The 12,138-nt window shown below is 51.4% G+C and overlaps 1 protein-coding gene, 1 long non-coding RNA gene and 1 pseudogene across 3 annotated transcripts in view; 1 reads left to right on the forward strand and 2 right to left on the reverse strand.

Moving 5' to 3' along the window:
* The window catches only part of KCNIP3 (potassium voltage-gated channel interacting protein 3), a 78,547-nt gene that overhangs the window by 25,815 nt on the left and 40,594 nt on the right, over positions 1 to 12,138 (reverse strand). The window contains exon 1 of one of the 2 annotated variants that reach the window (XM_040496665.1): positions 1,021 to 1,146. The exons of the other annotated variant lie outside the window; for it this stretch is intronic. Coding sequence (XP_040352599.1) covers positions 1,021 to 1,123 — 103 coding nt within the window. The 5' untranslated portion in view covers positions 1,124 to 1,146. Of the gene's footprint in view, positions 1 to 1,020; positions 1,147 to 12,138 lie in introns of those variants that run through there. 2 annotated transcript variants of the gene reach the window in all.
* Positions 1,757 to 5,764, forward strand: LOC121044416 (uncharacterized). The gene is made up of 2 exons (XR_005797293.1): positions 1,757 to 2,934; positions 4,846 to 5,764. It is a non-coding gene; the product is annotated as an uncharacterized LOC121044416 (long non-coding RNA).
* On the reverse strand, positions 8,949 to 9,681 carry LOC121044415 (60S ribosomal protein L23a-like; annotated as a pseudogene).

The following is a 12,138-nucleotide window of genomic DNA, read 5'->3' on the forward strand; positions in this document are numbered from 1 at the left end:
TTTGGGGGCACATCCTCAGGCTGGGGCGGGGGGGGGGGCGCCGGGTGGTTCAGAGGCAAGGACAGGTTCTTCCTCCCTCTCCTGCTTGGGTCTCTGAGTTTCAGTCCCAGGAGCTGGAGCCTGGCAAGGTCAGCAGAGTGCTGAGGCAGGCAGAAAGCCCGTCCTCCTCTGAGAGGACAGCAAGGGAGTGTAGGTGACAGAACAGGACAGGCTGGCCCCACCGTGCAGAGGTACTGGGCTGCAACTGCCTCTTTGGATCTGGGGGGGGGGGGGGGAAGGGAAAGTTACAGCCCTGGGGGGTCAAGGTCCCCTTCAGAATGGGTGTGCCCTAAAGGGGCTTCTCCTCTTAACCTGCCCAGAAGTCTTAGGGAGGTGCCAAAGGTTGGGAAGCAGCTGGAAGGGCTCCGGTCAGGGGTCCCAGGGTGACTGCCCACTGTCTGATTTAAGAGTAGGTCTGTCTCCTCAATTAATATTTTATTGGGACAGAAATGTGGTGCCGAGGATTTGGTTACCGAGCCCCTGGGCCTGAGCCTAGGGAGGGGGAACTGGATGTGGGCAGGGGGCGAAAGGGGCAACCCCCGTGATGTGGCTGAGGTCTCCTATCATTCGCCATCATAAGGCACCCTGGGCTGAGGATCCTTCCTGTCATCTACACCCCGAGCCACCTCCCCACCAACGGGCGGGCGGCCCAAGCCGGCTGTGCTCACCCGGGGTGGCTCGGACCTGCCGGCCTAGAATGGCTCAGGGTGTCAGCAGGCATCTCGCTCATGCCCACCCTAGCGCCGCAGTCCATCCCCTCCGGTGCTCCTTGGAGCCCCAGGCCTCTCCATCCCCTTAGTTCCAGGCCCAGCCCTCAGGAGTCGGGAGGGGGCAGCGGCTCTGGAGGCCAGAGCCGCGGAGCGCAAAGTGCCCGAGGGCCTCACCTCGCGGGGCCCCGCAGACCCGCGCCCGGGAGCGCGACTGCTGCTCCCTCCCTACACACTGCTGGCCCCGGCGGAGGGGCGGATGGCCACGCGTTACCTTCCATGGACATGGGCTCCAGGATGCCGAACTGCTTGAGGACGGCGATGAACAGCAGCACCACCACGGCCATGGCGCACAGCTCCATGCCCTGGATGCCCATGGCGACCCGGGCTGCCTGGGGCCGGGGCGTGCCCCTTGCCCGCGCGTGCCTCGGGAGGCGCCGGGGCCAGTGCAGCCCGCCCGGCCTCTGGGGGAGGCCGCGGCTCACATCCCCCGGCAGGCGGGGCTGCGGGTGTCGACGGGGCCGAGGCCCCGCGAAGGGCGGCGGCGGCGAACTGGGCAGGCCGGGAGGTTGGACGCGGTGCGGCGGCAGAGCCCAAGCGCAACTTTCCGAGTCAGCCGGCAAACTTCGAGGCGCGGCGGCGACGGCGCGGAGCGCAGCTCGGGCGGCCGGCGCGGGCCAGAGACGCCTCCATGGCCGGCGTGGGCGCCGCGCCTCTTTCGCCCCCTCTCCAGCCCCGCGGGCGCGGGGACACGGGGGCGCGGCGACACGGGGGCGCGGCGGCTGCGGGGGTCCCGGGTGCTCCCGGCCGCCCCAGCCTCCATCGCTCCCCGCGCGCTCATTGGCCTAGGCAAGGCGACCACCCGGGGAGGCGTCCCCGGCGCGCCCCCCCCTCCCGCGCGAGCCCGGGAAGGGGCGGAGGGAGGTGGCCCCGCCCCTCACAGCCCAGCCCCCTGACCGAGCCTGGCGCACAGCCATCGCCACCCGGCCATCCCCCCCGGAGGCCGCGCGGTCGGTGGTTTTACCCAACTGCCCGTACAAGGTGGGGGCTGAGTGGCTGGGGAGGGGGGCCGGAGGCCGGAGAGGAAGGGAGCCGCTCTGTGCGGGGAGTCGGAGCTCCAGTCTCCTGGCGGAGGGGTGCAGAGCCTGGCCTCCGCCGCTCACCGCCCCGCGGGCCAGCGCAGAGCGGGCCTTCGGGGGATCGGGGAAGCCCTCTCTCCCTGGGGTATTTCCCACACCATCAGCCCTCGGCTCGAGGTTGAACTTGGCCCTGGTCTGCCGCCCGTTGAAAATAGAAAAGTTGGTATCCAAAGTTATCCAGTTCTGGAAACCCGTGTGCGCTCCAGACTTTTGGAGGGAGTGTGGGCTTTGGTATTAGAGACTACAGAACTGAGTTTCACTCTTGGTTTTGCTGCATGACCTTGGTCGAGTCACGGACTTGCGGACTCCTCCACACGGAGGGGCTGGTGCCTGCCTGCCTTTCCGGATGTGGGAAAGAGCTAAGCGGATGCCAAGTGCACGGGAGTGCGAATTCGTTTGTGGATCGCTCTCTTCCTGCCCAGGGGCGATGTGTAGGAAAGGAAGGAGAAAGGAAGGGGAGAGGTGGGGGCGTGGCAGGGCGGAGCCCGGGATCCACCAAGTATCCGAACTCCCGGACCTGAGGGCGGAAGCCGTGGCTCTCTGCTGCCCTCCGGCGGGCGCTGCACTCCCCAGGTGTCCTCACCAACCCCCAGCTGAGACCGCGGGAAGAGCGGGCTGCTGTGAACACCAAGTTCCTCAGTTCGCCCGGTGCTTTAGGAAATCCAGCCCCGCTCCACGCCTGTTTGGACCTAGAGTCTGAAAAATGGTAGCTTCCATTTATGAACCTCTGCCACCCACTCGGTCATTCGTTCGACAAATACTGAACGGGTGATGCTCCCCAGGCACAGAGCTCGGCGCCCGGGTGGGGTGGGAAATCCAGCGTGCACGGCCGGCCGAGGGTCCTTCTGGAGCTGGCGTCCGTGAGCCAAACCTTTAGGTTTACTTGTAATCCTTAAGGGCTCCCCCTGGGCGTTTCTCTTCCCCATTTTACAGTTCAGGAAACCGAGGGCTAGAGGACGGACTGGGGAAGACGCACAGGTGGAGCGCAGGCCTCCCGGATTCTAGCAGAGGCTGACGCAGCCTAACGCACGGTTCCAGTGGAAACGGAGGTGAGAGGCTGCCGGGTGTCTTCTGGCCTATGTAGTTCAATCTCACTATTTAACACACCTTAGTTAAAAGTCTGTTATTGCAGACATTTTTAAGGAACTGTAAACGCACAGCTTTCAATTGCATTTATGTGGGCATGCGGTGAGTTTTCACTGACCAAAGAGGCAAGAGTTCCAAGCAGAGATGCTAATGATCGCCCGAGAAACGCGGCGCTGTTGGAGCACATGAGTTGCTAAAGTGTGTAAGTCTGGAAAGGCTCAAGAGCCTCCTGCACTCTAATTTACACACTTACGTGCTGAGCAAAATCTAGCCTGTGTCCCAGCTAGTTGCCACCAATCCTCAATCAATGGTCTGGTGGAAAGTACATTAACCTCTCTAAGCCTGTTTCCTAAAATGGGGATGATAATCCCACCTCTCCAGGGGCTTGTAGGGGATCAAGTGAGACAAGGGCTGGCCTGTGTCACAGGCTCTGATGGCCCCTTATGATGTGTTCTCGGAGCTGGGTGTGTACAGGGTGCCAGGTGTGAAACAGAGAACTGGGCAAGCAAAGGAAGGCATATGGAGGGTCCTCCTGAGGCTGGCCCACCCCTGCTCCCCTGCCTCAGTTTCCCCTGGTGTTCCTGAGCATCTTCCCCGTGAAAGCTTCAATGGCTGCTCATAAACACTGAGCTATAAATGAGACATCGATCCCCTGGCTATGCAGTGTAAAATATTAACGATGCCTAAGTGGATACCAGGGATGAGAGCAGAATGTCCGCTCGGCATTAGCAGCCTGGGCCATGGGCCTAATGGATGGGAAACTGACTCCCCTGCTCTCTCACTAGCTTGGGGCCTGCCAGCTCTGGGGCCAACCAGGTCCACTGAGGCTGGGTTGATGGCCCTATCACACTCCCCTCTTCCACAGGACCTGGACAGGGAAGCTGGCAGACAAGCCCCCAGGCCCCATACATCCTCCCCACACCCACGAAGTGCCAGGCCAGGCCTTTCCCAGCTGCCTGTAGCTCCCCTTCTAAAGGGTCATTTGCCCCATCCCTAACATCCCCCAAGTGCCTCCTTCAGCCGGGAGCACACTGGGTGTTGACAGTGTTCCCTGCTGGCTCCCTGCCTTGGGGAATGGGGCAGGCTTAGGGGAGGGGCACATATGGAGAAATCTCTGCAGTGCAGGGTGCTGAGAGCTGCTGTAGAGGTAGGGAAAGATGAGGGGCAATGTGGAGGGAGCAGTCGCTCTACCCCAGATGATAGTAGAAGGCTGGGGAGTCCTGAGCCCTCACTCGAAGACCTCAGGGTGTCTGGGAGGCTCTGAGAGGCCTGGTGTCCTGGTCCAATTTAGCAAGTTTTTAGCAACTCAGCCTCAGCTGTTTTGGGGTGGGCTGGGACATACCCCAAACCAAGCCTTGCATCCTGCACCTAAGGTCATGGTCTTCCTATGCCTAGAATACTGATACCGCTGCAGCTCTGCCTCCAGGAAGCCTCCCCAGATTATACCAGCCCTGCATCAACCCCCTTCTCCTCAGAAGCCCCCCCCCCCCGGCCTCTGCTGCCTGAGCCATGCCACTCTGCTGTGTTTGGGCTGTCTGCCCAGACATCTTCCATGCCGTCCCGTGCTTCTCCTTTCTCACCACAGCTGTACTGTCAGCTCCTGTGGGTTGGGACCCTGTCAGTTTGACCAACATTCATTGGTTGCCCCAGCCTACTGACTACCTAGCTGCCTAAGGATTTCAAAAGGTTTTTTTGACTTTTAAGAGAGGGATTGGACTTCACACATACTGTTTGAGGGACCCGTTCCCGGCAAACAGCCCAGCAAGTTGTTCCTGTCTCAGCCCTCCCGGAGAGCAGGCCACCCTTGGTTCTAGGACATTCTCCTGGGCAGACCAGACATCACTCAACTTACTTCTCCTTCTCATATTTCATAGGAACCAGACAAGAGTGCCCTTGGAATTCCACATCCCAAAGAAACGCCTCTAGGACTCCTCCCCAAGGGTGTCCCAAGGCTCTTCAGATGCAGCGCTTACAAAGCTGAAGTATCAACCTTCCCCCAAACCTGCCCTTCCTTCAAGCTCCCCGTCCTAGGGGCTCAGTCCAAAACCCTGGTCTAGACCGGAATCTTCCTGGGCCATTGCTGCGCAGTCTACCAACACACCTTGGCACTGTGCGCCTTTCTCACCCCTCTGCTCCACTGCCCCCAGGCTGGCCATGCCATTGTCCCTTTCTCCTGGACTCGTGATGCCAACCATCAATAGAGTGACCATCTCCACTCTGTCCTCCTCCTATCTCTTCCCCCCATTCAGCTACCAGAGTGGTCATCTCAAGATGGACATCAGGGCCTGCTTTTCCCTTGCTCACAACCCCTAGTGGCTCTCTGACTCGACCCTGGTTATGTTTGCCTGGATTCGACGACAGCCGTCCAATTTCCTTTGTGGAACGCCTTGCTCCTGCCAGCCTCAGGCCAGTGATTTCGGAGATTTGGGGATATAACTGGTCAATCACCACCAATTCCTCTTTTCCCACTGCACACCACCCCTCCACTGCCACAGGGATTGGTTCAAGAATGGGTACCAGCTGGGGGCCAAGACAATGACAGACCTCCATGAGTGGCCCTGGGACAAGCAGGAAAGAGGCACTCTCTTTCACTATGGTAGCTAAATGGCCACCCTGCCACCATGTGGGGACAGCAAGCTGGAGAATGAGGTTATTTCTTGAGAAAGCAAGACGAGTAAATAGCCCAAGTCCAGTTGACAATGTTATATGCCTTGACCCAGCTGTGCCTGATGGCACAGCTAAACCCGTATCTTTCAGTTACAGGAGCTAATAAATCCCCCTACTGTTGCTTAAGCCAGTGTGAGTTGGGTTGCTGTTCTTTGCAACCAAAAGGGTCTTGATCAATGTAACCCCCATTGCTCGCAGAACAGAGACCAAAATCCTTAACACGGCCCATAAGGGCAGCTGACATTTACTAAGCACTTACTACGTACCAAGCACTTCAACACCACTCAGCTTCTTCATTTCTCGCAGCTCCCAATAAGGTAGGGATCTGATAAGGGGAAGAGATCGAAGCACGGAGTGGTTCATTCTTTGCTTAAGGGCACACAGCAGATAATACACAGCGTCAGGGTTTGAACCCCAACGATCCAGCTCCACAGCCTCCGATTTTAATTCAATCCTGCCATGCCCCACTAGACCAGTGTGGTTGGGCCCTTCCTCTCCTTCCTGCTCACATGACCCCAGCCATGCTTGCAGCTACCTGAGTGGGCCCCACTCTCCCACCTCTGCATCTCTGGGCATGCTCTTCCCTGAGCCATCAATGCTCTTCTTCCTCCTCCTCTTCCTTTTCACCCAGCTAATTAGTGCCTACTTATCCTTTGGTTCTCGGCTTAAGCATCACTTCTGCCGAGTAGCTTCCTTGACCTGCTCCCCCTTATTAGTCTCCACCACACCCCCCCATCCTCTTCCCTCTTTATAGTTCTCACTGTGTGAGTGTAGCTATTTCTTTCTGTGTTCATTTATTTGTTTCTGTTCTCCCACTGGATTGTAAACTTCCTGAAGGTATAAGTATTACCTGCCTCAACGAATTTATGAAATAATTAATGGAATATCAGGTGATGCTTTTCCTCCGACTATTTTAGCAGAGGCTATCCTGGTGTCACTAGCAGGAGCACTGGACTGGGAGTCCAAGAGAACCAGGGCCAAGTCCCTAGTTCCAACCCTAACCTGTCAGCAGAGTTGGCTAAGGCACACCACCGCTCTGAGCCTTCCTTTCCTTCTTTTAAAATGTGGCCACTTGGGGGCGCCTGGGTGGCGCAGTCGGTTAAGCGTCCGACTTCAGCCAGGTCACGATCTCGCGGTCCGTGAGTTCGAGTCCCGCGTCAGGCTCTGGGCTGATGGCTCAGAGCCTGGAGCCTGTTTCCGATTCTGTGTCTCCCTCTCTCTCTGCCCCTTCCCCATTCATGCTCTGTCTCTCTCTGTCCCAAAAATAAATAAACGTTGAAAAAAAATTAAAAAAAAAAATGTGGCCACTTGATGACATTTACCTGCCTGTCAGTAAGCTCTGAGAACCTGACAAGCTGATGGATGTGAAAACATCCCAAGACAGGCATGATGGGCCCTGTTCCCGGAGATGCTCCTTCCTCAGAGCCAGGACAACCTAGGAAGTGACACCAAAGGAGCCTACTTCTCTTTGCTTTATGGTATTGCCCAACTCTTCCAATCAAACACACTTCCGGGGGCCACACAGAACCCATCCACACAGTCTCTGCTCTGGCCCAACTTCAGATGAAATGTCGGAGGTTTGTGGCAACAGGTAACAGAAAACCTCCATTCCTTTAGCTTAACCCATAAGGGACTGTACAGTGTCACACACAGAAGTCCAGCAGGAGGGTGGCACCAGGGACAATCAGCTCAGATCCAGTAGTATCATTAAGGACCTGGGCTCATGTATCTACCTACATACACCTCCAGCCTCAAATCATCAACCTTACTCCTGCTCCCCTCATGACCACAAGATGGATGCCTAATTCCAGACATCACATCCTGACATGACAATGTCCTGGGAAAAAAGAAGGGACCATCTCTTCCTATGTTTCCTTTTTTATAGTGAAGAAGACTTACCCATTAACAACTGGGTTAATTCTTCTCATGAACAATTCCTCATGTTTCATGGCCGGAATTATTTCACATGCGATGCCTAAATCTGTTGTCAGTGAGAGGAATGAGACCACCACTGCAGGAGAATCTGCTAGCTCTCCACCAAAACTCATTCTCCTCTCTTCTACAGCAAAAAAAGTATTAACTAGACACATGTTTGCCCAGTGGTGACAGCATTTCTCTGACCCCTTTGTAATCAGGTGTGGCCATGTGACTAAATTTTTGCCGGTGGAAGTAATGGGTGCTGCTTTGGGGATGGAGGCCCTAAGTCAGTGAGTGAGTCTCTAACTCATTCTGTCTTCTCTTTTCCTACTGGCTAGAACCCAGACATGTCAATGACCAGCCTCAGCCATGTAGATCACGACAAGTCTGGAAGGGGAGGAGAGAGTGGAGCCATAAGATGGAAGGGACTTGGGTCCCTGAATGACCGCATGGAACAGAACTGCCCACCAGCCTGGAACACTCCCCCTGAGATGTTAAGGGAGAAAGAAATAAACTTTAAAAAACTCTCTTAAAGTAAGAGAGAAATGAGTTGAGAGCTGGCTATTTTGAAAATAGAGGTAGAAGGGAAGAGGGAGACACCATATACAATGTTGAAAAATTACAATGAGCCACCATATACAATGTTGGCTTCACAATGTTGGAAAAGCAAACACTTTTTTTTTTAAATTTTTTTTTCAACGTTTATTTATTTTTGGGACAGAGAGAGACAGAGCATGAACAGGGGAGGGGCAGAGAGAGAGGGAGACACAGAATCGGAAACAGGCTCCAGGCTCTGGGCCATCAGCCCAGAGCCCGACGCGGGGCTCGAACTCACGGACCGCGAGATCGTGACCTGGCTGAAGTCGGACGCTTAACCTACTGCGCCACCCAGGCGCCCCTCAATAACAAACTTCTTTTTTCTTTTTATTTTTTTAAAATTTTTTTAATGTTTATTTTTTTTTAATTTTTTTTTTTTAGCGTTTATTTATTTTTGAGACAGAGAGAGACAAAGCATGAATGGGGGAGGGCCAGAGAGAGGGAGACACAGAATCTGAAACAGGCTCCAGGCTCTGAGCTGTCAGCACAGAGCCTGACGCGGGGCTCGTACTCACGGACCGCGAGATCATGACCTGAGCCGAAGTCATCCGCTTAACCGACTGAGCCACCCAGGCGCCCCTAATGTTTATTATTTTTGAGAGAGAGAGAGAGAGAGAGCAAGCAGGGAAGGGGCAGAGAGAGAGGGAGACACAGAATTGGAAGCAGGCTCCAGGCTCTGAGCTGTCAGCACAGAGCCTGATGCGGGGCTCGAACTCATAGACTACGAGATCATGACCTGAGCTGTATGTAGTTGGCCACCCAACCGACTGAGCTACACAGGCACTCCTCTTTTTTTTTGTTGTTGTTGAAAAAATTTATATTTAGAGTTAGCCAGCTGGACTCAGTTTAGATGATCCCAATTTTGTGGGCAACGTCCAAAGCATCATAGTCAAGAGCCAGTCGAACATATGCTTTCTTTTCTCCACCGGGCCTGATCAGAGTGTTGACCTTGGCCACGTCAATGTCATAGAGCTTCTTCACAGCCTGTTTGATCTGGTGCATGTTGGCCTTGACATCCACAATGAACACAAGAGTGTTGTTGTCTTCTATTTTCTTCATGGCTGACTTGGTAGTCAGGGGGAACTTGATGATGGCACAGTGGTCAAGCTTGTTTCTCCTGGGGGTGCTCTTTCAAGGATATTTGGGCTGCCTTCAGACACAGTATCTTGGGCCATCGGAATGTAGGTGACGTGCGGATCTTTTTTTTATAACTGTGGATGCCTTTCAGCACTGCTTTCTTGGACTTCAAAGCCTTTGCTTTGGCTTTGGCTTTGGCTTTGGGAGGGGCAGGGGCTTCCTTCTTCACCTTCGGCGCCATCTTCGTGAAAGGGTTCAATAAAAAATTTCAAGGCGTGCCACGAAAGAAGAAAATGTGACTCATGCTTAAGGGAAAAAAAAATAGCCAATAGAAGCTATCTCTGAGCATTGCTAGATGTTGAATTTAGCAGATAAAGACTTCAAAGCAGCTATTATGAATATATTCAAAGAACTAAAGAAAGTCATTTTTAAAGACATAAAGGAAAGTGTGACTGATGACTTAGTGGATGAAGAATCTCAATGTAGTGGCAGAAAACATAAAAAAACTGGATGAAAATTCTGAAGATGGAAAATGAAATAACTGAAATTTTAAAATTCATTAGAAGGGGGGTGCCTGGGTTGCTCAGTCGGTTAAATGTCCTACTTCAGCTCAGGTCATGATCTTGCGGTTCATGGGTTTGAGCCCCGCATCAGGATCTGTGCTGACAACTCAGAGCCTGGTGCCTGCTTCAGATTCTGTGTCTCTCTCTTTCTCTTCCCCTCCCCCACTTGTGCTCACTCTCTCTCTCTCTCTCTCTCTCTCTCTCTCTCTCTCTGTCTCAAAAATAAACATCAGGCACGCCTGGGTGGCTCAGTCAGTTGAGTGTCCAACTTCAGCTCAGGTCATGATCTCACGGTCCATGAGTTCAAGCCCCGCATTGGGCTCTGTGTGACAGCTCAGAGCCAGGAGCCTGCTTCAGATTCTGTGTCTCCTTCTCTCTCTGCACCTCCCCTGCTCACACTCTGTCTCTCTCTCTCAAAAATAAACATTAAAAAAAATTAAAAAAATAAACATTTAAAAAATTTTAATTTTTTTTTACATTTATTTATTTTTGAGAGACAGAGCACAAGTTGGGGAGGGGCAGAGAGAGAAGGAGACAGAATCCGAAGCAGGCTCCAGGCTCTGAGCTGTCAGCACAGAGCCCGACACAAGGCTCAAACCCACAAACCATGAGATCATGACCTGAGCTGAAGTCGGACACTCAACCGACTGAGACACCCAGGTGCCCCTGCAAAAAATGTTTAAATAAAACTCATTAGAAGGACTCAACAGCAGACTTGAGCTAGCAGAAGAAAGTGTCAGTAAACTTGAAGATAGATGAATAGAAATTATCCAATATGAAGAAAAGAGAAAAAACATTGGAGAAAATTGAAATGAGTCTCAGATACCTTTAGGCCAATATTAAACATACCAATATATATGTGATGAAATTCCCAGAAGAATAGAAGAGAGAGAGAGAAGCAAAAAAAAAAAAAAAAAAAAAAAAAAAGAAAAAAAATTTTTTTGAAGAAATAATAGCCAAAAATTCCCAAATTTGATGAAAAGCATGAATATCCAGATACAAAAAGCTGAAAGAACTCCAAATATGATAAGCATGAAGATATCCCCACCTATCCACATCACAATCAAACAGTTAAAATAAAAAGACAAAGAGAAAATCTTGAAAGCAGCAAGAGAAAAATGACACAACACATACAGGGAACCATATGATTAATAGCTGTCTTCTCATCAGAAATAATGGAAATAGCTGGAAAGCAGTAGAATAACATACTCAAGGTGCTGAAAGGAAAAAAAACCCATCAGCCCAAAATTCCCTTTTTTAATTTATTTTTCTTTTTCTTATCTTTTCTTTTTTTATGTTCATTATCTTTGAGAGAATGACAGAGTACAAGCAGGGGAGGGGCAGAGAGAGAGAGGGAGACACAGAATCTGAAGCAGGCTCCAGGCTCTGAGCTGTCAGCACAGTGCCTGACTCAAGGCTTGAACTTGTGAACTGCGAGATCATGACCTGAGCCAAAGTCGGGCTCTTAACTGACAGCCACCCAGGAGCCCCAGCCAAAAATTCTTTGTTTAGCTGAAACCATCCTTCAAAAATGAAGACAAAATAGAGACATTCCCAGATAAACAAGGAGAATTCATTGCTAGCAGACCTGCCTTACAAGAAATACTAAAGGAAGTCCTTCAGGCTGAAATGAAGTAATTCAAATCCATAGAAAAAAAAAGAAGCATGGCAGCAATTTAAATTATTTGGATAAATTTAAAAGACTGAATACAGTTTTTTTCTTATTTCAGCCCTTAATTTCTTTGAAAGATATGTTTGCATAAGCCAATAATTATAGCACTGTATGCTTTGGCTTATAACATATATGAATGTAATATATGTGATAATAATAGCATATAGGAGAAGAGAAAAAAGACAATATGGTGGAGGAAATTTTTTATATTTTACTGGAATTAAGTTAATATTACTCTGAAGTAAATTGTTATGAATTAAAGTGTACATTGTAACCCCTAAAGGATCCACTAGGCAAGTAAGTCCAAATAATGCAGTGTTAAAAATCAACAGAGGAATTAAAATGGTACCTAAAAATATATATATTTAACACAACAGATATCCGTAAAGGAGGAGCAGAGAACAAAAAAGAGACAAATAGAAAACAAGTAGCAAAATGGCACATGGAAATCCAACCACATCAATAATTACAGTAAATGTGAATGGATTATAAGTGAATATCATAGGGAAAAAAAAACAGAAAAGAAGATAAGGAAGATGTGTAAATGAGCCCAACAAAGGTGTAATTGGAGCCCCAGAAGAAGCAAAGAGAGAGCAAGGGACAGAATCAGAATTTGAAGAAGCAATGGCAGAAAAATTTCCAAAACAGATGAAAGATATCAAGCCACATTTTCA

Source organism: Herpailurus yagouaroundi, unplaced genomic scaffold (genome assembly GCF_014898765.1).
Source record: "Herpailurus yagouaroundi ecotype Mexico unplaced genomic scaffold, PumYag 188, whole genome shotgun sequence".
Classification (NCBI taxonomy): Eukaryota; Metazoa; Chordata; class Mammalia; order Carnivora; family Felidae; genus Herpailurus; species Herpailurus yagouaroundi.